This window comes from Gouania willdenowi, chromosome 12, assembly GCF_900634775.1.
Source record: "Gouania willdenowi chromosome 12, fGouWil2.1, whole genome shotgun sequence".
NCBI classification, from domain to species: Eukaryota; Metazoa; Chordata; class Actinopteri; order Blenniiformes; family Gobiesocidae; genus Gouania; species Gouania willdenowi.
In genome coordinates, this window is record NC_041055.1 from 13,040,566 (window position 1) to 13,065,369 (window position 24,804).

A 24,804-nucleotide genomic window follows, 5' to 3' on the forward strand; every position below is an offset into this window, starting at 1 on the left:
ATTGAAATAAGAAGATATAGTGGTGGAGCCTTACACAATGATTGATGCATTTTCACTGAATTATTTTTTTTAAATAGGTATGTTTGTATTCCTCAATTAAACCAACCACAGGCAGCACCCTAATCACAGTGGGAGAGTACCAGAAGAGGTTGGGTGGAGCAGAGCGGGAGTTTCTTCAAACTTCGGCTGCCAACTTTCTTGCTCCTCTTCGGAACTTTTTGGAAGAAGACTGGAAGATGATAGCAGTAAGTCACACGACCAGAACTTTAAAGTTCATGAGGTAGCTTTAAACATGTTATAACGGGTTTTCCTGGCTCAGATTGAGTAGTGCCAGCCCGTGCATGAACATTTCTCAAACATGAAATATTTAAAAAAAAACTGTAAATAAGCAACAAATTTTGTATTTTAGACATCCAACTATAGGTTTGAAGAAATGACAATATGCATATTTTCTATTTCCATTACTATTTATGGAAAATAAAAAATCCTCTTACCCTCTTGGGGTGGCATTTTTTGTCTTTCTCAACCTCAGGTCCTCCACCAGAGTTCTGGGAGTTTTGCGCATTTTCTTAGCTGTTCCTAGCACTGTACACTTCTTACATTTTGGAAGTCACTTCTCCGATCAACTTTATTTGTATAGCGCAAATTACAACAATAGTCATCGAAGCGCTGTCAAAAAATGTAATTCTTAAGAAAAAACCCAACAAATCCACATGAACATGCATCAGTAACAGCGGGGAGAAACAACTTCCTTTTAACAGGAAGAAATCTCCAGCAGAAACGGACTCAGAGGTGGCAGCATCTGCTTCGACTGGTTGGGGTTAGTGGACAGAAAGAGGAGAACAGAACAGGATAGAGCGATAGAACATCAGAGTGTCCCAGATTAGTTGAGCCGTGAACCACAGATCTGCAATTGCCAGCACCAGCTTCAGGTGTCTACCTGAAACAGAAAAGAGAGAGAAGGGCGAAGAAAAGGAACAGACTGCAGAAAAACTTGATACAGTGTTAGCAGGTCTGCCGGCCGGACAATAAAGTTGTGAAGTTAAAAAAAAGTCTCATTGTATTGTGGGAAAACGAGTCCAGCACAGTATGGAGGGACTCAAAAATTAAGAGAAAGTGAATAAAAATGTACCTAGTATCTTAATAGAGGATATCTGGACACATTTTGGATTTTATAAATGGAAAGAGAAGCCTGAGCTCCACTACCTGTTACAGACACAATGTAATACACAGCTATGTTGAAGGATTGATGATTTGTTTTGTGAACATTTCCACACCAATAATATGTGCAGTAGCCAGACTTGGCCTGTCCTGTTAATTTTGTGTTAATTTAATTCATTGTTAGGGCATTAAATGTTTGGTAACATTTAATTCTTTTGAAAACGTACACTACAAAGTATAAACTTAAGGGAGGTTTCAGCTAATGTTAGTATAACACTAGAAACAGCAGATGCAGAAGTGTTAGTTTGATTTGATGAAAGAGTAATTTTGAACACTCACACTGTGTTCACATGACCCCAAGGTCAGCAGCAGGGGAGAGCAAAGCTGCACTGTGATTAATTACTGGATCATGTTTGTGCCCAGACACTTCTTGGTACAAGGGGGAACCAGAAAGAAAATAACAGTGCTTGGTTTTTGCTGTTGAAAAGACGCAGACACGGATGCACAGGGAATGGAGAGACACATCGACATAGGGTTCTTCCGGCCATCTGTGTGTGTATTTTACCTGTCACTGTTACTAGAATAAAACCTCATTGAAATTATACTACTCTTGTCATCCGTCCTCGGAGATGTTAAATTATCCGGAAGATGGTAGAGAAGACCTTACAGTAACCATGGGCAGTAATGTAAAAAGAGGAATAAATTAATTATTCTGCATCATGATGCATTGTGGAATTGTAATCGAATTGTTGGCATATATATATATATATATATATATATATATATATATATATATATATATATATAATACACAAATGCACATATTGACTCCGAAAAACATACATTACAGAAAAATACACCAAACAAAAAAATATAAGTGAGTAAAAAAAACAACAACAAACACATTTATCATGCACTTGTTCCATAGAATTAAACCAGGAAAATTGCACCCGCAAATATACCCCTTTATAACATGACAGAGTACAGAGTATGTACACTTGAAATAACCAGGGAAATTGTATTTTACTTTGCAACCGCAAATATACCCCTTTATAACACTACAGAGTATGTACACCTCTTTGTACATCCAACCTTCGAACTTATTTGGCCATAACTGTTAACTCTAGTTAAGCTCCCACATCAATACATACTTCCGACGGGCACTGTACTAGTAAATAATGATTTTTTCAAAATCAAATTTTGCAAAAATACGATCTGTTTATCCTATGATATGTTTTGTCTTTTTCAGGCAAGTTTATATCCAAATTATTGAACAATGTCTATGTTTCAGTAATACTGTTATTTGTCTTTCAGGTGACACTATTTGAAAATAAACTGTGTTCCAGAATCTCTACGTTTTGTTTTATGCAGAAAGAAAAGCGACTGCTAGAGAATAGACGGCTCGATCTAGACATCTGCAAAGCTCGCATGAAAAAAGCAAAGCTGGCCGAAGCTAAAGCAGTGGTGAGCTTTAATGAATCTAATCAGTTGTTTTATCTTTGTTCTGGCACTGAAAGATAAACACTTGCATAGGTAGAAACAAATTCCTATCATGATATATCTATGTTGCATCAGTCTGTACTCAACACACACAGTCAGCTCAGATGTGTCAACAATTTAACTGGAATCAACCTATTGAAATAAAATGGGTTTTAAATTTGCACAAGATTTGTTTATTTATAGAAACATTCAGCATGTTCCTCCCATTCAGCAAAGAGTGTGTTTCAATCTAGCAAAAACGAAAAACTTGTTTAAACATTAGTCTTCAAACCTAAACTAGTTTTAATGCTTTTTTCAGACCAGAAATGTCTGGGGATTGTATTGTATCCCCAGACTTTTTTGTCTGGGGATACAATTCAGACAGAATTTTGAATTTTGAATCAAGGTGTTTCAAGTATTTTGAACACCTTGATTCAGTTTGGTTTGCTTTCAGTGTGCTTTGCAAAGCACTCCAAACTAACAAGAAATCCCAGTCAGTTACTACAGCTGCTCGTTTTGGGACCCGTTTCTCAAATTTAGCACCTGTTCGGAAGGAAAAATGGCTCATTGATTGACCTCAAACTGCCCATTTATAACAATCACAAATGAACAGTAAATTCCTGTGTTAAATGTTAAGAGTGTAAGTTTGTGAAATGTATTTATTTAAGTGATAGATTTATTCCAGCAAGGATAGTTCAGATTTTAGCAAAGGCACATTCGTCACACGCTGAGAAAACATCAGTTTGGGCCCTCTGAAGTGATTTTTAACTAGAAAAATACAGCTGAGAGGGTATAAATGTACTGCTTATGCACATCAGATTGGAACTGTGTAGGATGTGTTGGTGTCTGACCCACAGGGAAGCCCACAGCTGTGGTCTTGCCACACACAAAAATAAACAACTAATACAGACAAAACAACAAATAACAGAAATAGAAAATACAAAATACTTTAACAAAAAACCCTAAGACAATACTGGAGGGACGAACACACAACAAATAAAATAGCTTGACAAAGTGGAAAATAAGCCAAAAATAAACATATCATAATTAACAACTGAACTTAGCTACTAAACAGACGACTCATATTTTCAACACACACACACACACACACACACACACACACACACACACACACACACACACACACACACACACACACACACACACACACACACACACACACACACACACACACACACACACACCATTAAAGATGGAACCATAAATAAAGCAGTGTAAAGCAAACTCCCCAAAATAGAACACTTAAGATAACTAGAAAGGAAACCTAGACTTGACCTTTGTTTTTCCCCAATTAGTGGTGTTAAGCACATTCTTTAGCCTCAAATGTTTCAAGATTCATATCATGTTTGAATGTTTTGCCTGTGACTGAAAAGCCAACAGAGATGATACAAGAATATTTGTTATGCAATGCTTTTAGTTTTTGCTAACCAAGAGGTACATTTCTCCTTCTATGTTGGACAGGAAAAATGCTGCGGCATTAAATAAGCCTTCCCTATTAAGCTAAACTAAACATATTTGGACATCCAAATGATGGTTATAGGTCACTGCTACTATTTCCTGCATATGTCAAAGCCCAAGTTTGTCCTACACAAAAGGAAATAACTCTATCTGTGCTCATTTACAGTTTTTTCGATTGCTAACAAAACAAGCATTGGTCGAAACTGAATGATTTTTGTCGGGTTGCCAAATCAGTATTTTATTATAAAATAAGATCTTTGCACTTTGATGGTTCTAAATGATTGTATATGTTGTAATATATTGTAACAAGACTGAATCAGAAATGCAGCAATTTATAGTAATCAAGAACATTTGTGCTTCAGGAGTACTTCAGGACGTTACAAAAAACATTAGATTACTGTAACAGAAATTGCAGAATCTCAGAATTCCAGCGGCAAAATAAAAATTAGGATACACAACTTAATAAACAAAAACATGTGTATACTGTAACATTATTCACATCCTGTCATCTGCATTTGGCCACATGTTTTCATCCACCTCACATTGTATGTCTTCTCTGGCGAGGCACCTTGGGTAGAATCTTCTTGAATGTCTGATCTATCCTGGGCTGGCTTCAGGAGAAATATCTCCACACCCAGCATTCATTGCATCCAGTAAGGAGAGTTGGTTGTGTGGAGAGTGATCATAAACCTCCCACCTACATACTGAAAAAAATTATTTGATGGGGTTTAAGAAGTATGGAGTCACAAACAGCACAGACATCCTAGGATGTGCTGTGAACCAAGCAGTCTCTGCTGCAGAGTGGTGAAATGCCACCGTCCCACGCAACAACAAATGTTTTATCTCTTGCCCATCTCCCCTGCTGGCACAAGTTAAATATGGAGGTCATCTAAAAAGAAATGAGCCTCTCTGTGTTGTATGAGCCAATGAGAGGTTTATGTAAAACAAACCACCATTGAAGAGGACTGCACACATCTTAAAATGTACGCCTCTCTAGCATGGTACATCAACTGTTGCCCTTCTAAGAGAGAGTAATTTAGCACATTGTTAATCACATCAGAGACCACAGCTTTTGGTCTCTTTGTATACTTGCAAAGAAAAAATAATAAAAAGCCACTCCTTTGTTTCTAATGAGGCCAAACACCGATCACCTGAATCGGTTTTTAGCTAATAACTACACTCAGTTGTGTTTGGAATATTACCATCATTTTATTTATTTTTATTGACAATATTTTTGAAATAATTTACAATAAATTCCAATGTGGCTGCAGCAGACATTACCCATGTTTTTCCCCCATCAATCTCTTGATGTGTGCAGACCAATGCTTGTTAGCGATCGAAAAAACAATAATGTCAGGGCTGCTCTTAACTCTTTGCATGTATGTGAAAGAGTAAAGAAGAGTTCATATTATGTAAGAAAAGACAGGCCGATGTCAGTAGGTATACGCAGATGAAAATGTTCACAGTGTAGAATTGTTTTTTTTTTTTTTTTTGCTAATTGTGATCCCATTAACATAAGTGACGGTGACCATAGTGTGTTAGGGGGGTAGCCGGGGTTGTCAGTGAACAACGGACAATAGCTAGGGAAATGAACATTAAGAATGAAAGTGAAACTGTTACATTCCCTCAGAAATGACTTCAAATATTATATGTCCTTCTCCTTGCTGCAGGCTGCACCTGATTTTCAAGAGACCAGGCCAAGGAATTATGTTCTTTCTGCCAGTGCCAGTGCGGTAAGTGTCCAACTGAAAACTCAGCGACTTACATACAAAGCCCTGAAAAGCAAAAATGTGGGAATGCTCAAATAACATTTGAATTTGTACTTTATTGTGCTCAAAAATTGTGACATTCAAAAGCACAAAGCATGTAGCAAAGCATTAACATGAGTCACATAATGCCTGTAAGAGTTGAAATTCCTGTGCTAAAAAGAAGTTGCCAAAATATAGAGGTCGGCAGCTGCATTGGAAGTCACCGTCCAAAGCTACGTATCTACAATCCTCTGATAAGGACAGTTTGCAGAGTCGGTGCTCAATAACTGTCAACTGGTCCATGGTGTCATTGGCAGCATCATGCATTAGTACAAAGGTGTTAGCCCCAGCGTTCACCAGTAAAGCTGCATTAAAAGACTCAATGAAAGCAGACAGTTTTACAGACACTGTCCGTGAAACCTGCAGCTGGAGGCGGGGCATTAGCAGGGCCAAGCACCAGGTCATTATTACTGTGTCCATGCAGCTGCCCAGTGGTTGGCTGATTAATTAGTGAGTTGTGAGTGTAAGTTAAGCAGATCTACTTTGTGGAGGGGAGGTTTTTGACTCGGTGGTTCCTTTAGTTTATGACCTCATGGTGTTTTTGTTAGACTGGAATCATCAACAGAGACCGCTCTTCTACTTGGCTTCAGTTAAACACATTACCTTTGCTTGTAGAAAGGTTAATCTTTGATTGCATCTTTGCCCACGGGCCCACATGTATGACCACTGGATGAATGGAAAATGTATAGCAGCCTACAGCTTTTGGTGTAGCGCCTGTTTTACAATATAGCACCTGATGAATGCAAATGGTTGACTGTGTTTCTGTAAACATCCTCCTGCAGAGTGGCTGGGAAAGCTGGGATTTGGAGCCTGATCCCAGTGTGTCAGAGCAGAAGGTCAGACATGCATTAGAACAGAAACCCCATGATGTGTTAGAAGGTAGAACTTTAGTCTTAGTCAGCCTGTGCTGTTTTTAGTTTATCACTTATCTGAATCCATTTACTTTTTTCCCATATAGATTAAATGTGAGTAAATTTTAGGGTATATTTTTCTAAGAAAAAATATTGTGCTGCACCAGCAAGAAACTGTTAAAGAAGGGTGACTTCTTTGCTACATTGAAATCAATATTGAATTTGTTAATGAATGCTTTTCTAGCTCTTTGTTTTACCAATGAAACGACAGTTACTGGTATTTATTTTAAAGAGATGAACAATAATTTAGACCAGTGGTACTCAACTATCCTGGCTATGGGACCCACCAGCCCCCCGATGAAAAATACTCAAATTTTCTAAAAATATTCATTGAAAACCTGTTGCAGTTTAAAAGAGAGATAAAAAAAAAGATATGAATGTAGTTCTCTTTCGTAACATTCGTTTTGATGTCTCACTATGGGATATACAGTGGGGCAAAAAGTATTTAGTCAGCCACCAATTGTGCAAGTACTCCCACTTAAAAAGATGAGAGAGGCCTGTAATTATCATCATAGGTATAGCTCAACTGAGAGACAAAATGAGAAAAAAAAGATGAACAGTCCACAGGTGGACCCTTCTGGATTCTGTCGCCGGACGCTGCTGTAGGTATCCTTTATTCTGTTTTCGACTATATTAGGTTGACCAGTGTTCCCTGCCTCTACGTTTGGCATAACACTGCTTCGACGCCTTCCACGGCTTCACTCAACGCTGCGACATGGCTGTCGAGTACTGTGCGTACCAGTTAGCGGCTCGGTTACGACACCACTCTTGCCACACCACGTGATTGCCAGGCGCTGGGTGTTGGTCCTCGGCATCCAGCGCCAAGAACCGAGGACTAGCTGCGCTAACAACAGCCAACGTGCATAAAACACAATCTAACACCTTGCTCCGCCCATACGGTGCCTATAAAGGGTCCGGTGAAAGCCCTAAATGAATAGTCACTAATACAAATTTCACGGTGGACCGAGGTGGAAAATGAGCAAATAAAACAAATTTCACTCAATATGAGGTGGATGTATTAATTGTTGAGGCGAACACACGCAGGAGAGCAAAATTTTGTGACACATTGTGCATTACGATGCCAGAAAGGCAGATTGCGTGGCCTCATCAGACTGTGACAGGTGAAAAATAAACGATCACACATAAAAGCGGACGAGAAAATGTGGATCACTCTCCATAGGAAGAGCGTCTGTTCAACAGGTGGAAGAAAGAGGACCGGAGCTCAGTCTCACAAAAAGCTTGAGGATCAGTGGGGATTGGGGATCCCCTCTGACACACACAGATGTACTATATATGCTCCAAAAACATGGGATTAAACTCCGCAGCAGCTCGTCTTCCTCCCACTGCAGCCTCTTCCTCTCTCCCGCAGCACCTTGTCCTCACGGGGGTCATGTCTCACTGATCTTTGAAGATTCTCTCCCTCCGGAGTCCCCCGTGCACCCCATTCTCCAGCAGTGCCAAAAAGCCATTGTGCGTCTTTACGCATTAGTGTACTTTCCTTTTTTAACAGCTCCAGGTGCTGCAGCCAATTGATCGGCAGTTTTTGCACAATGATCATGTGATTTTGATTACAATTATTATTATTATTATTATTTGGTGGAGCCATTTCAGCGGCTTTAAATGCGGTTGGTAGGAAGGAGTCGCCTCGTGCCTCGACGGGCACGGCAGGTGCGAGGGCCCGTTATCACTGCTTGCAGTTTTAATTTGTTTTATTTCGTTTTTCAGATTATTATTATTATTATTGTTATTAATTCGATTGAGATTAAGTTGAAATCAGATGTTCCTTGTCATGAAAATGGCAGCTTGACCTGGATATATTTTATGATAGTTAAAATATATAAATATAGTACACAAATATTTTATGATTTTTAATATTTCTTCTTTCAAATAAAAAGTGTGATTAACAATCTGCAGTCATTCTTATAAATGTTGTAAATAGAAATCAAATTAACAGTAACAAAATATATTGTGATTTTTCACATTTATTCAAATAAAACTACAAGGCCTCAGCTTTACAAAAAGTCCAGCCATTTATTTGTACTCCAAAGGTCCTAAAAGATTCAGTTTTAATTTTTACCAATATTTGGAGGTGTTTTAAAGAAGAAAGGTCGGTGTAGTAAGGCGTTAAAACCAAAATACAGAGCACAGTGTTTAGTTTCAGTTCATACAACTCCACTACACCTTACCATACCTTGCAATAATACTTTTAAAAACTCTAACTAATTATAAAACATTGTATCCTTGGGCATATGTCTTCTGACAATGTCTCAGGAAAGTGTCATGGTAAGTACAATGAAACAGTTACTCCCAACACTGTGTGTGCAGTGTTGGGAAAGACATACACTTATAACTGTATGTACAAGTAATTTATATATCTCATCTGACTTAACATAAACTGACTGTTTATAAAGTCAGGGTAAAGTAAGAAAACATTTTTTTATTGCTACTTTGTATTTAATGATAAGAGATTTGATATATCTTAAATTAAACAAAATGTATAAACGTATGTTTAGACCTTTTGAAAGGCTATTTCGATTTATGTCACTAGATGACAGCACATGACTGGTTCACTCACATAGCCTACATTTATTACCGCAGAGGACTCCATTGTATTATTTATTATAACTGCAGTTAAATAATATATTTAATGGACGGATAATTTGGTAAACATCTTGTAATTGGCTAATCAAGCAGAATATTTGGCAAAAGCTTTAGCCTACATTTCGTAGTGTTGAGGGTCAGTGGATCAGTGATCATTCTGATTCTGATCAACGTGATTTTTGGCCCTTTTGGCTTGCCGTAATAGTCAGCCCCTCCCATGGCGGGATGGTGATGTTGTGTATCTGTGTGGCTGCATTCAACTCTGCACAGCTGCAGACTGTTTCTAAGCCAGAAGACATGCCATTTGCTTGTATTGAGAAGCGCATGTTCAACTTTTAATGAGAGTGAATAGTAAAGATTACTGCACCCCAAAGCGGAAACGGTATTTTTGATACATTATTAATTTTTATTATTATTTTTATGTCTTACTCAAACAAACGTGGTGGGTGGTGGGGCAGAGCCCTAGCGCCCTCTATTGGCCAGCCGCCACTGATAGGATTGTAAATTTTTATTTAGTTTGATCAGAATAATTCTCAAAAAGTATGTAGATTTTTGTGCATCCTTATTTTTTTTATCTGAAGTACTACACCACATAGGAAACTTGAATTTGGTATAGTAATAAAGCTCTACGTACTCTCTTTGGATTTATATAAATATCTGTTATTCATTGTATGTGGTGGACATGCCCGCCTCTCAAAATTTTGAAAAAGGTTTGTCTGGGTTTTGGGCTTTAAACATGTTTGTGCCATCCTAAAAACATCCTTGCTGTATCTCCTAAGTCTTCTCTGACCATCTCCTGACTGTACTTGTGGTCGTAACCTGACGTTTCATAAGAGGCCAGACTACGGCCTCTTACGGCCATCAAGTGGAAATTTGTTAATCACCAATTTTCACTTGATGATTGTCACAGCGCAACCATAGCAGTGGAGGCACTCAATGAGGAAACCAGACTCCAGGTTTTGATGCATCAGTTTTGTCTTTTTATTTTTAATTTGCACTTCAATCTCCACTCAACTCTCTACTGAACAGAATGAAGGTCCCTATATACAGGTGCGCCTGTACCAAGCATGGGGTGACATTTAATTTCCATATTAAAAGTAGAACATAAACATTTACACAAACAATGCTTAACAGACACCATCACACACAATAAACCTGTATTAATATCATGAATCTTAGTTACATCCCCTGAATGATTAAACTACATATTTACACCCGCAAAGCAGAGTCTGCGCGAACTACTCACCCTCCTGGTGAAAAAGAGCAGGAGAGATGAACATGAGCTAGAGGCTGGTGAATGTAGCAACACCTTTAAAACACGTAACAGGAGAACAAGGACTCCAGAGAAGCCCTAAGAAACATGGGACATGTAGGATTTTAATGGAAACTACTACACGATGGTATACGGTAAGCTCTGAGGAAAGCGAACAGTTTGTGTGGTAGTAAAATCTGAGCTTTGCGTTTATTTAGCCTGGCGGACTCCGCTTTGTCCGCCCGAGTAGGTTTGAGCCTTTACAACACAGCTCCTGGGTGAAGCCAGGCCACGTGTTTGTTAGATAATGTTGAATTGAACCACTCTGCCACTAGGCAGCTACAAGTTTGAAGTAGTGTTGTTAATGAAATTTGCACAGTGGAATGAGATGGAGTTTGTTGGTTGTTGTGTTAGTTGCTGATCTTAAATAGTTTTTTTCTGCTTAATCTGATATTAACTTTCCTTCTGTCATGATGCTTATTTCAGCTGCTGAGTGAAGAAGTAGAAAAAGTAAGTGTTTTTCGGTCAGACACGGTTGCTCAATTCAACCAATGACACTGTTTTTCACCTGCAGGCAGAGCATGAGCTGCGTGTGGCTCAGACAGAATTTGACCGACAAGCCGAGACCACCAGACTGCTCCTGGAGGGAATCAGCAGCACTCATGTAAATAACAGAACAACAGCCTTTTTTTTTTGCTCCATTACTTATAAAGCTTTATCCAGTCCAGCGGTAGGGCTTAAGAGCTCCTCATTGGGCAAACATTTTATCTGCAGTTAAATGAATTAGGTTTAGAATTATTTGGTAGTCATTAAAACCTTAGAGTACTATTAATAATTAGCAGGGGCAGTGGGGGCCTAATGGTTAAGGAAGTGGGTTGAATCCAACCTGGGCCATCCCTGTAAAATGCAGAGAACAAATTTTGTGTATGTACCTCAACATATATGACAATAAAGTATATTCTATTCATTCTATTCTTATTACACTGAATTGCAGGATTTAGTTAAAAATCTTTAATAATAGAGAATGACCCATGACTTTTTAAACAAGGATTTGGACTTTCAGTAAAAGTGCAGTGCAAAAAAAGGTTAATTAGGTACAGTCATAGCCCTTCACTTGTGTTGAATTCATCAGGAATTCTGTGGGAATTTATTTGAAAGTATCTGAATGTACTTTATGGACCACAGGTTGGGTCAATGCTGTGACATGCAAACCTCAGTTTGAATAGCACTGATATAAAGTTTAAGGATTTATCAAAGTGCCATATGAAAATGCAAAATATCCTGACACTCCTCATTCCAACCAGAAAAGTTTTAAGGTGTTTGGTGAGAGTCAGCCATGTTGTTCTTACACTTGTGCTTCCTCTTTTAGCTCAAGCACCTGCACTGCCTGCAGGAATTTGCCGAGGCACAGGCCACTTACTTTGCACAGTGTCATCACTTCATGCAAGAACTTCAGAGGGAGCTCAACGGGTAATTATGCAATTGAAGAGAGGCTGCTATGTGAGAAGGTCCTTCATAGATAAGTGACCTCACAGTTTGGGAGTCTAAGGGTGCATTCACACCAGGATCCGTTTGCTTGGATAGTCCGCCTTGTTTGGGCAGTGTTAACATGCAAACGAAGTCTAGAGTAGATCAAACGCAAACCAAAAGCACACAGCAACTTGTTGCTGCTGCATTGTTGAATGTCGTGAAAAAACAGAGGAGCCAGAAGTTTCTGCGCACTCTTAAGCGCTCGCTTTGGCCCATTGTTGAGAGCCTCTTCTTTGGGTTTCTGTTTTTCTACCATGAGAAGTATCTTCTCCAGTAATGGCACTGCACCAGTGGCTGCTTCGAGAATCACAAGTTGCGCTCTAAACGCAAACCATGCCAAACCAATAACATTATAACCTGTCCTCTGCCCATTCGGACCAAGTCCTGGACTAAACCGGTGTGAAAGCACCATAACATCCACCATAACGTCAACTTTTGGCCTTCTTTCAGAAATGTTTAATTGCTATGAATGTTTGCACATAGGAATTTGCTTTGATGTGTTGGTGGCCTAAATAACACAGAAATACATAAAATATTGGTCAGTATAAGTGAATGATCAAACATTTATTGCCCTCAATTAACACGCAATAAACACTACAGTCCTGCACATATTGGTGAGAAAATTTGCATCCTCACGAAACAAATCAATCAAATCATTGATCCCTGTAGCATATGGAAACATATGAAACAATCAATCCGCTAGATCAGCTACTGTGACACTCATGAGAGGCTCTCGTTCACAGGAAGTCAGTCTTTGCTCAGGTAGTGTCACTGATCAATACAAGCCCGCAACAGAAGCCTGTGATTAACACGTACGTGCAGCTTGGCTGGCTTGGTTTATAAGCTCTTACCTGGGGCCTTATTTATAAAGGTGTGCCTAGGTAAGCACACTTCAGCTGGTGTACGCTGAAAACCACGAAGACTTATAAACGAGGGAGCACGCTCGTCCCATGCCTGTTTCAATTTTAAATCACAATCAACTCGAAAGATCAGACACAATTTCTTTACTGATAAAATTCTAACAATTAGAAACACAGCCAATGTCCCCCCTAGGGAGTGGAGCACTGGAGATTACCCTCAAACAAAAAGCTGGAGGATCATTGGGGAACCCCTCTGTGTTATAACGGAGGCTGAGAGGGACACTGATGCACATATGCGCCAGAGGCATGGGATTAAATTGTATTTCCCTGTTTGAAATACTAAAAATAAACAGGTAGTAAAACACCTTTGGAACTATACTGCACGTAATTCACAATATTTAATTTCAAGTAAAACCATATTTTCAATAAGTCCCAGGGTGTTTACTGGTAAGTGAGGCCAGGGCTCCGCAGCTCCTCTTCCTCTGAAGATCCGCTCCCTCCGGAGTCTCCCATGCGCTTCGTCCTCCAGCAGTACCAGATAAGCCACTATGCATCTTTACGCATTGCGTGTGCGTTCCTTTTTATAACCGCTACAGGTGTTGATCAATGATCCTGTGATTTTCATTACAATTATTATTAATATAAAACTGTATTTGTAGGAGCGCGCATGTCACGCACTCTCTGCGGTGTATTTTTTTCCTCCTTCGTTTTTACAAATGTATCCCTCATATATGATAAGTATTGTGAAATGTGCAATGTGCGATTATTTCACACATAAGTATTATTTTCACAGAGCTGTCTTTAATTTCATCCTTCTCCTGTTGGGGTTGGAGTTTCCCGTTTCTCATGATTTTGTGCATAAGGCAGGGTCAGCGCTGCCGTGGAGGGGCGCACATTATCTCGCCAGGTTTCTTTTTTTCAGTAAGCCCCAAACATTGTGAAGTGAAGTACGCTTTCTCTTTTACATACGCAGCGTTTATTAATGAGGCCCCTGGCCTTTTCTTTGAAGCTGCTGTGTGAAGAACCAGCACAAAGGCTGCAGCATCTGTAAGAGGGAGTAAAGCACTGTTCCACTCATAAAATCCAAAATGTGTCTATAGGTACAATTTTTCCACAAAATTCAATGGGACGTCGTGTTTTTTTTTTTTTTTTTTTAAACTCTAGCACTTTATCATCCTGCCAAACACAAAATGAGGATGCAACAGTACAATTCTATAATAGATTATGTTAAGTCCCTGCAACAATGCAAAGTCGTCCACCTTCTGAATTGAGATTATGAAAACAATTAATTTCAACACCCCGAGTTTTTACTAACTTGGACAGCCGCTTTCACATACGCCTCCTATTGACCATATATGGTCAAAGAGATGGTGGTAAAAACTCAAATAAACTCTGGATAGACACCGTTTACACACATTTGCTCACCGTTTATGTGATATCTTCATTATATCAGCATAAATGAGTCAGTGTTCGTTCTTATATCCACATTTATTGCATAGGCTTCACACATGTGCCTACAGTAGTTAAACAGGAGGCTGGATACACACTAACAGTCAGAATACCACACAAAAAAGAACATTACTCGGCGCCCCCTGCTGGTCTGGCGTATGGTAACATCACCAAGCCACTTAACCACAGTTTACACACATATATATATATGGTCAATAGGAGGCGTTTCTGAATGCAAAATGAGCCTAAACATGCACTAGCATGGTGGTTTAGAACAGGTAGGATTTATCAACACAGCTATGCACACGACTGGTGTCCGCACGTTTGATGAATACCGATTTCTTTGTTCATACGCCCATTCTAAATTTAATTTGTATGTAATGATGAATGAGGCTTTAATTCAGGATAGTTGGGCGCTGTTTTAATTTTTTCATCGCAGGATTCAGTGAAAAAGATAAATATCTATATTTATCTCTTGTCTCTTATTCATCCCCCAATCTCCACACAGATGTGCAACTGTTGGACCCCTGCACTCCTCTGCTGTTGTGTGTCCTAACCCCATTTCCTCTGCTTTGCTGCCTGGACCATCACTGCCGGGGGTGGTTGTCTCCTCGGACAGCCAAAAGCCCAGCACGCTAAACATGCAGCAGAAACAGGTTCCAGTCACTGGCACCAGAAGGGCTAAGGTTCTCTATGACTATGATGCTCATGATTCCAGCGAGCTTTCCCTCCTGGCTGATGAGGTAAAAACTGCTTAGAAAAAATGCTGTGTGTTCTGAGGGAAAAGAGGTGACAAAGGGCTGCAGAATGACTGCAAAAGGAATTACGATTGTCATCGCACGATCGGTCTTGGAAATGAAATCAGTTCAACAAATGTGCAAGAGACATACGTCACTTCCTTCACTTAATTTTTACGACGTAGCTCCTGGGACATGATATTTGAATGTAAATCGATCTAAGACATTTGTGAAATATTTTAATAGTACATATGTAAATTTGTAACTATTTATGTGGTGCATTTAGTTGTTAATTAGGAAAAAAAAAAAGACAAAAAGGAAAAACGACCAAGACAAGTGCTTTGTTGTAGGGTAACAGCTCCCCCTGCTAGCACAAATGCATCATATACTGACTTCTGTAACTCCCCACCCAGCACAGTTTGTGAATACATTTTTTTTAAATTATTATTAATAATCAAAGCACAGATATTCACAGAGCAAAATAACCTAGAACATAAATAGCATAATATGCATAAAGCAGCTAAAGATCACAGAAATAATACTTCCAACTTAGGGTGACGAGGTCCTACACTAAAACTGTTAAAGTAGTCAATAATATACATCATCAGATTTTCAGGCCTGCAGCATCACATTGAATAGATGTTTATGTACGATACGTATTAAACATTCTTTAAAGCTTTATTATTTGAGAACTTGATGAAGTGTATAATATTCAAAGACTGAAACAAATGCTTGGAAAACAGGTTTTCTTGTATGGATGTGGTATTTTTCCCGTACAAATAAAAGATTTGTCAGAAACATTCACTTCAAACAGCGCAGAACCTTTCTCATTACACAAGTTTCCAATATACAGTATCCATAATACTGATACACAGACTACAACAAGAGACGGGAGAACTTAAAGAGTAGTTGTTGCTGTGCTTCATTAATTTTATTTTTAACAAAAGACACCAGATGGGAAAAAGCCCAGTCTTGTCCAAATTGTATAAAAAAGATTTTGCCGATCACCAGAGCTCTTCCACCTCCAGCCTTTCAGCGGAGCTCTTCCACTTCAACGCTAAACATGTTGCAGCTAGCACAGACAACGGTCCTAGTGCGAGTAGGTCAGTGTGACCAATCCATACCTGACAAGATGACAGAGTTCTTATTTATTTAAGTCCATGACTGACAAATTAAAAAACTCACTGGTTAAAGGATTGTAGTGGACAGTCGACCAGTCTGGGCGACCGTGGCTCAGGTGGTAGTGGGTCGTCTACTGATTGAGAGGTTTGGGGTTCGATCCCAGTACCTGACTATGTGTCGAAGTGTCCTTGAGCAAGACACTGAACCCTAAGTTGCTCCCAGTGGTCGACTAGCGCCTTGCATGGCAGTCCTGTCCCACTGGTGTGTGAATGTGAGAGTGATTGGGTGAATGAGCTGATATGTAAAGCGCTTTGAGACTGCTTCAGTGTGGTGATAAAGCGCTATATAAAATCAAGTCCATTTACCAGTCCATTTACTCTCAGTGGTAGAGGATGTGGGGCAATAAGTGGCGCTACAGATAGCGGGTGACCCAAGTTACCAATTTATGAACTGCTATGAAGAAAGACAATTTCAAACAATATTAATTAGATTCATCAGTTAGTCTGTTTAGGTCACGCCACAGATATTCCAACTATTTTGCACTGTTCAGTTTCCACTTCTCTGGAATGTACTGTACTAAGTGTTGTTTTTTCATTTTAATACAAGTTTGTTTTAGAAAATTTACAAAAAATCCAGAAAATCCAGAAAAGCATCAATATAGCATCAATAAACTTAAATTTAAGTTTGTGCTTTTGGAACAATGCAGCCATCATATTTTTATTCTTATTGCACTTAAATAATAAACACTATTTTGTTGTTTCAGCTCGTTTATTGTTTTTATTGATTCAGTCATTTATCAATATCCATTTATATTGAAAAACGTTGCTTCTCTTGTCTAAAAAAAATGTTTGGCAATTAATTTAGATATTAATATTAATTAATTAAAAAGTCTATAATTAATTAGATTTTTTTTTTTAGTTGAGTCCCACCTCTAATAAAAACCTTTATATACTTATATATACACAGTCTGGCCAATTCACTTCCTCCCCCTTCCTCTGCAATCTACTAGAAGCCACGCCTCTACTTCTCTGCACGCGCATCGCGGAACATAAGAAGGTTGCATCGGGTCACATTGATATAGGTCTATGGGTCAGGTAAGAGCCAAAATCATATTTACCTGTTTGCTGTTGTTACACGCAGCCTTGTTTTCGTGCACAGTTTCGCATTGAGATTGAGACTGTCAATCTTACTTTGATTGACAGTCTCAAAAACAAGCAGTCGAAGCCTATTGGCTGGGCGCACTCGGCGATCGTTTCCATTTCTTTGGGGTCTATAGGACGAAGGAGGGACTTATATACACTAATGTATATGAATGACCACTGGCAATAGACCATAGTGAAAGACTAGTTAGGTATTTTTTTGCATCTCAAAAGAATCATACATAAACATAGATTTCTCAGAAACTACGGATATCAGCTTTAAGAGGCGGGTTCACTAAAGTTTAGGGTTTTAAAATGTGTGCAAATGTCCCTCCACACGCTAATAAGGGGTACAAACCCCAGGGAATCATGACTGCACGTCACAATGCGCCCACAATTCATTTAACGCGTTTATCTCTGAGGGGAGCAAAAAATAGGAGGATGAATGTAAATAAATTAGTGCAGTGGACGCAATGCAATTTATCAAATCTGGAACTGTTTGCAGTGATTGTTTTTGCACCTAAAATAGCTGGACTCACATTCAGGTGCAAACTCACATGAGATCATAGCTGCAGTGAATGTTGACAATACACAGCGGAGATGAAAACAGCTCCAGTTAACTTTTCTAGAATAAGAAAATAATTTAAATAAAACAATAGCCAATATTAACAGCCACTGAAAGAAAATGCAGAGTAAAGTGTGTGTGTGAGGGAGAGAAACAGCTGGAGGACGGTGTGCATGGAGCTTTATGGATGTCACTCCGGGTACACTGCTCCAGTGAGCTCCTGTGTCTTCCTCTCCATGTTTTGACTGTCAAACTCTCGTGTCGCGTTGATGGCAAGGAGCGTCAGGCCAGAATCAGCTGACCAGCTGTATAATTTACGCAGCGATGGTTCACATCTGAGAGTGTCTGTGACAGCGCTACTCAGGAGCTTAGACCTGTTGGATGATGCTTAGTAGATCATCTTCAAATGGTGCAGACTGATAACTCTGTTGCTGCAATAACTCAGATAAATGGCATCAACAGATTATTGATCTGTTGATCAATAGGATGGTTTCTGTCTGCTCCTGTTTTCCCTGGACTGATAAGAGCAAAGTTACAGATACTGACGGAGCAGCCACATTCAATTAGACTGAAAAAATCACATTAGGTTTTAATGTTTTTTAAAGTTCTACGCTATATTTCACACATCTCCATTTGTTCCAAGAACCCCAAACATAATATTTGAGGTTTATTTTCCCAAACTTGCCTGTTTTCTTGATTTTTAGCCCTCTGAAACGTCACTTTCAGACCGCTTTTAAAAACAGACTGTTTTGGGGCCGACATGCCTCCTCTACATCTCATACCATCATCTCCATGAATGAAACAGTCTGACGCAGACTTAATGCCTCGCTCTTGGAGAGGATGATCACTATAGCAATTTTCTTTTGCTATACACACACTCTTGTTTTTGTTTTCAGCCAAGAAAAACTTTAAGCATTATGTGATTGTGAGTCTGACAAACGCTGCTTCAGGGTGTGTGTGCAGCAGCAGCGGAGTAAACTGTCATCTGAGTCAGCTGTTTCAAACACTCACCGGAGTGTTAAGCTGTTAAGTCACTTTCTTGTCATCCTCACTTATTCTAATCACATAAATAGTCAATTTAAGGTGATAATCGTTTGTTTTGTCCTACTGCTGCGTTGCATTGGTCACGAACACTTCAGATCATTTCAAAGGCTACTAAAAGTGGAACTGACACTGCGCTCACACTGCGCTTCTGATGATCTATAACCTTTCCACCCTATGATGTATAAATGGGGGGGAAATGCAACTCCCCCATTCGAAGCTGACTTTTTACAAAATGTAGAATAACAAGGGAGGGAGGAAAAATAACTTTTTCAACTTTGGCCCTCTGAATGAGGCTAAGGCACGTGTCAAACTCCAGTTCTTGAGGGCCGGATTCCTGAGATTTTTAGATGTGTTCCTACTCAAACACTCCTGGTGGAGACCAATGTGTAGAGATCAAGCTCTGCAGAAGCATGATAACGAGCCATTCATTTGATTCATGTGTGTTGGAGCAGGGACACATCTAAAAGTCTGAGGAATCCGGCCCTCGAGGACTGGAGTTCGATACCCCTGGGCTAAAGGAATGTACTATATATCACTATAGCAAAACCATTATAAAGTGAATTTTTCATCATACTGCCCCTTTAAACAGCATTTTTATTTGTTTGTTTTGTTTTCCAATTTTTATTCAAATGTTATTTTGTGCTTCTGTGCACTTACCGCTCCACGTTATATTGGGCAGGGATGACTATACAAGCTTCAGTTTATGTGGTTTTTAAGATTCAGAACACAGAGAAAACACCTAGAACAGTTTTTTTTTTCATCCTCCTCTACATCTCGTACCATCATCTCCATACTCCTTTCATAGCGCTGAATGATGCACCCCCACAAGTCCATTTTTTAAAATGTATATTTATCAACCAGATACTTCACTTAAATCCATATCTGCAGGTTAACACAAAAGCTAGAGATTGAAATTGCAGTATTGTGAATTCATGTATTTAAGGTAAATAAAGTTGTTTAAAAAAAGATTATGTTTTATATTTGTTTTTTATACACAACATTGAAAACCAAAATAAATCGGAGGTCATTCAAACACAAATTTCCAATAATTAGAAAATTTTGCCAGCAGGGTTAGAATGCACAAACGGAACATTTATAAATGTTTTTACAGACAAGGCTTAGTATTATTTTTTTTAATCTGCATTTATGAATGAAAAATGTGCCATAATTAAACTAGAGTTGTAAAAAAAAATCTTTACCTTCCTCCGTAAATTTCAAACCAAACTCAAGTGATGGAAAATAAAAAAAAACCTTGATTTGGTGGACTTTTTTTAAATTTAAGGCTGCCAAGCACAACTGCCATTGCTTGGCCATGGTCACCGCCATTCGGTCACCATGGCGGTGACCGAATGGCCGACCGGATAAAGACGCATGCGTTGAGCTGACCGTGTTTCCTGGACTGATTGTGTAGTGACAATGACAAACGTGTTTTTAAAAGGAGTTTCATTTTTATCCAGTTTACTGCTATCCAAGCTAACAGAGGTTTCACATAACAGAGTAGGATAAGGTCAGTGAGGTGGTCTTTGAACAGCTAAATGTATTTTAATGTTTATAACACCAACTACTTATATCAAGTAAGATGTAAAAAAATAATAATAATTCTGTTCATGCAAATGTGCTTTTTTTTTCTATAAAACATTTATGGCTGTAGCTGAAATGTATGAGCTATCGTGGACATTGATGATAAAATATGCTATTGTCTAAAATATTTATCTATACAGGAGTCCTATAAAAAAATCTTAACATTGTCTATGTAACTCTCAAATCTTCAAACCCTTTTTCCAATAATGGTTAAAATGTGTCCTTGTTCTACCAGTTCATCACAGTGTACACGGTACCAGGAATGGACCCCGACTGGTTGTTGGGGGAGCGGGGTAACGACAAAGGCAAAGTTCCCGTCACCTACCTTGAGCTGCTGAGCTAATGGAACCTGTCGAGAAGTTTCTTTCTACTCCTATTTGTGTTTGTTTGGAAAACAAGCTGTTCTACATTTTGTGTCCTTGGTATGTTGTGATTTGCTTGCATTTATGTTACAGAGGTAACCGCTTCATCACTGTTCATGTTTAGATGCGTTTTCCAATTAGTTAAAAAAAAAAAAAAACCATTTAGTTTCCATTTTAGTGATAAAAATTAGTATGTAAGCGCTAAACCAACAGCACAGTGGTTTTAACTTAAAAGAAGTTCCTAGTTTGTGGCCCTTGATCATAGTTTACAAAATTAAAACAAAACCAGTCATTGCTATATGGACAAAAATAATTCACATACTGTAAAGAACAAAAGGCAATAAAGCAAGTCACAGTTACAAAATGTTATCTACCAATTAGGACCCAAAATTATTACCAATAATATCCTTTACACTTTACAGTGCATATTATCCAAAGCAGTGTTTTTTCAGCATTGTGGTAGGACCACATGCCAGTTCATAAGAACCCCACCATGTTAAAGCTGCGTAACGACATAAATTATTTTTCTCCTTTTTACCTCTACCTGTATGTCATCCAAAAGTTATTCTCATGCCAGTGTGCCCCTAAAAACACTAGCAACATTACATTTCATGTGTTTTCACATTTTGAAAATTGTTTAGAAAAGAATGCTGAATGTTGACATTGTGGCTTTTAGGGAAACACCCGATAATGTACGAAATCGGAGTGAGAACATATTACTGTGAACATGATAAACAAAGCACAGAAATGACAATAAGTGAAACACTGTCTTGTTTGGCAAAGAAACAGAATTAGGTAATCACTTAAACTGTTCCGCTTCTACGGGACTCACAAACCCACAATGCAATGCATAAAACTTTTAGGAAATTTAAGTCACATTGCTATTTAACATCAAACCCATTGTTAATAATAATGGCATTATTTTGTTTGTGATTAAATCCTACCAAAGGATTTATAACATTTGGATATGATGTGATTATATGCGAGTTATGTCATAAGCGGCTTTAATAGAAAAATTGGGACTGTTGAAATGAAACACAAACACCCTGAAGTGTTTCACTTAGTTCTAGGAACATTAAACCAAATAAAAACAACTGTTAATTATAAGTGGACACAGCACTGGACAGTAAACATTTATTTTGTCTGATGATCCAAATGAAGATTCTAGAGAGATTTGTTAAAGGCAAGTTTACCTGAGACAACCTATTGCATTCTAACTATAACGCATCTTTCTTCCCCTCCTTGGTGTTTTTCAGTTTATAAAAACAGCAATAAAGTACGGGTAAGTGCTTTCCAAATGTCCTTTATTTATGCTACTTTTAATTTAGTGTTTTGTTGTTTCCTTTGTAAGGAAGTGCTTGAGGAGCACTTAACAGACAATGTTACAATTACAAGACTACAATTTCGTTTTGTGGACGCATTTATCCAAAGCGACATACAACAACAAGCGGTTAAGGGCTCAACATCCCACAGTGGTGGCCCAAGTTGGATTTGAACCAGTGACCTTATGGCTACGTTCACAATGCAGGCAAAAGTGTCCCAAATCTGATTCTTTGGGGGGTCAAGTGACCAGGTCAGATTTTTTTAGAAGCAGTGTGAACACACTCAAATCTGGCCTGTTGCTGATTTTTTTTTTTTTTTCAAATCAGATTTAGACCACTTTCATATGTGGTCCTAAATCGGATAAAGATCAGATTTTTTTCAATGCAACCTCTGAATGGCCAAGGTGGATTTTATGCACATTTGATACATTGACGTTACTTTATAGAGAGACACGTCATCATCCTTGCGCGCAGCGTTTTTTTCATTCCTGCCAACAGCAGCAGCATTCACAGTAATAGCAGCTTCAGCGCTGCAGGCAGGACCTTTGAGCAGAGGACAGGCTTGAAGCCATCCACTGTTGATGCAATCCTATTTCTGCACAAGAACATGGATTATCCTTAGCTTTGATTCATGGATTATGTAAATTGATCCACTGGGGCTCTTCCAGGGACTGCGCCTGTTTGTGTTTGACGTTCGCTCAGGTATAAAAATCTGAAAGCCGGTTGGGTTAGGGTCGGACTCAGATGATAAAATGCGGCCTGATCCGCACTCTAAAGCAAAGCTTAGAGTGCCTATCAGCACCACAAAAAGCCAAAACTAAATATTTGGCTCTCTTTTACTTTTTTCTCGTCGTCCTCTGCACCTGCTCACTCATTCTCCAGCTCTCAATGCACAAAAACTTATGCGCATGCGGGTCAGTTTGGAGCTACAGATAGTTTACACTGGAATCTGATACAGATCACATTATAAATGGTAATGTGAACTGCCAAACAGAAAATTGGATCTGAACAAAAAACGTGTGATATTACACATCTTCTAATCAGAGGATGCTTATGCAAATGAGTTGCACAGACAGTGTTGGTAACAGACTGTTAAGACTGATATCCTTTGAGGTTGATGATCACAAACCATAACGGTCTACCCTGTGATGATTCACTTTTATATATGTTGAACCAGGGTAATTGTCCAAAAGTAAGGCTGTGCAGCTTTTTCAGTTCTCTCTCTGCAGTGCTGTGAATAAAAAGGATTAAGCTGTTGGGGTCCCAGCAGGCTCTTACTGTTTGGAAGGGAAAAAGTGAGATCAACGAGAAAAAAAAAATTAAATAAACTATTTTAAAAGAAATTTCACCTATTTCTGTTAAAAATTCAAGGATTTTTATTTGTCATGTGCATTACATGACATGTACATGATAAAATAAAGTCAAGTTCCTTGTTAAATCCTTTAAAATAGAGTAAAGTATAAAAGAAAAATAGAAAAATAAATAAAAATAGAAAAACATCAGTAATATATACAAAAAACACCGAAACAATAGAACCCCACCAGCAGCAGCATTAAAAAACCAATTGAAGGCATATAGTGGTTCTGAAGCAGGCAGTAGTGGAGTATAAAAGTTTGATAAACCGATAAAATACTATTTTGTATAAAACCTGTCTGGTCAGGGTAAATTATGTGGGGTAAAACAATCTAACTGTAAACCTAACAATTGAGATAAGTTTCTAATCGACCTGCAGAAAACTTAAAGGACGGTAGCTCCCTCAAAGGACAGGTTCCTTTTTCTATTTAAGAATCACAGAAATTGTGGCCTGAATGCGTTTGTGGCAGATTATAGGTTTGTAGGGATTCATTGAACTGATAAGTGGTGGAAACCTACTGAAACATTTCCTATAAAATTCCACTGGATAACCATCCGAGCCCAGGCATTTACCTGATTACACAGTAGTTGCATAGGTTACCGATGGGTTATGAATCACCAAGGGTCTAATAGTGAGAATTCTTCTGTCAAAGGTTTAACAATCTTAGCTGAGCATTAAGATTGTTGGGTTTGTGCTTTGACCATTTTGCTTAGCCTTAGATTTACATACACATGAGTTTACATGATATTATTGTATGTGCTTTTCACACACTCACTCATATTATTGTATTGTCTGGCACTAGATTGCAATCTCAAAACTGTCCTTCAGCTTTCTCAAAGATCAGACATCAAACCATCCAGGTGCAACACACACTCAGACACGAGGATTGGCTGGTATCGCATTACTGCTAAATTGACCAATTGCATGAAGTCTAACCTTTTTTTTGGGGCATGGCCACCCAAGAAGAAAAAATTAAAGGTAAACTATATCTCAACACGTATCCAGCACTGTCATTGCATTTGACTAATACACAAATAAATATAAACTG

At 38.6% G+C, this 24,804-nt stretch overlaps 1 protein-coding gene across 2 annotated transcripts in view; it reads left to right on the forward strand.

Moving 5' to 3' along the window:
• LOC114473067 (endophilin-B2-like) overlaps positions 1–21,132 on the forward strand; it is a 51,642-nt gene extending 30,510 nt beyond the window's left edge. For both annotated transcript variants that reach the window (XM_028462459.1, XM_028462460.1), the window contains 8 exons: positions 112–245; positions 2,533–2,625; positions 5,790–5,852; positions 11,178–11,201; positions 11,266–11,355; positions 12,061–12,161; positions 15,039–15,273; positions 20,954–21,132. In XM_028462459.1, the coding sequence (XP_028318260.1) occupies positions 112–245; positions 2,533–2,625; positions 5,790–5,852; positions 11,178–11,201; positions 11,266–11,355; positions 12,061–12,161; positions 15,039–15,273; positions 20,954–21,061 (848 nt within the window). In that variant the 3' untranslated portion in view covers positions 21,062–21,132. The remainder of the gene's footprint in view (positions 1–111; positions 246–2,532; positions 2,626–5,789; positions 5,853–11,177; positions 11,202–11,265; positions 11,356–12,060; positions 12,162–15,038; positions 15,274–20,953) is intronic.
• The last annotated feature ends 3,672 nt before the right edge of the window (positions 21,133–24,804 follow it).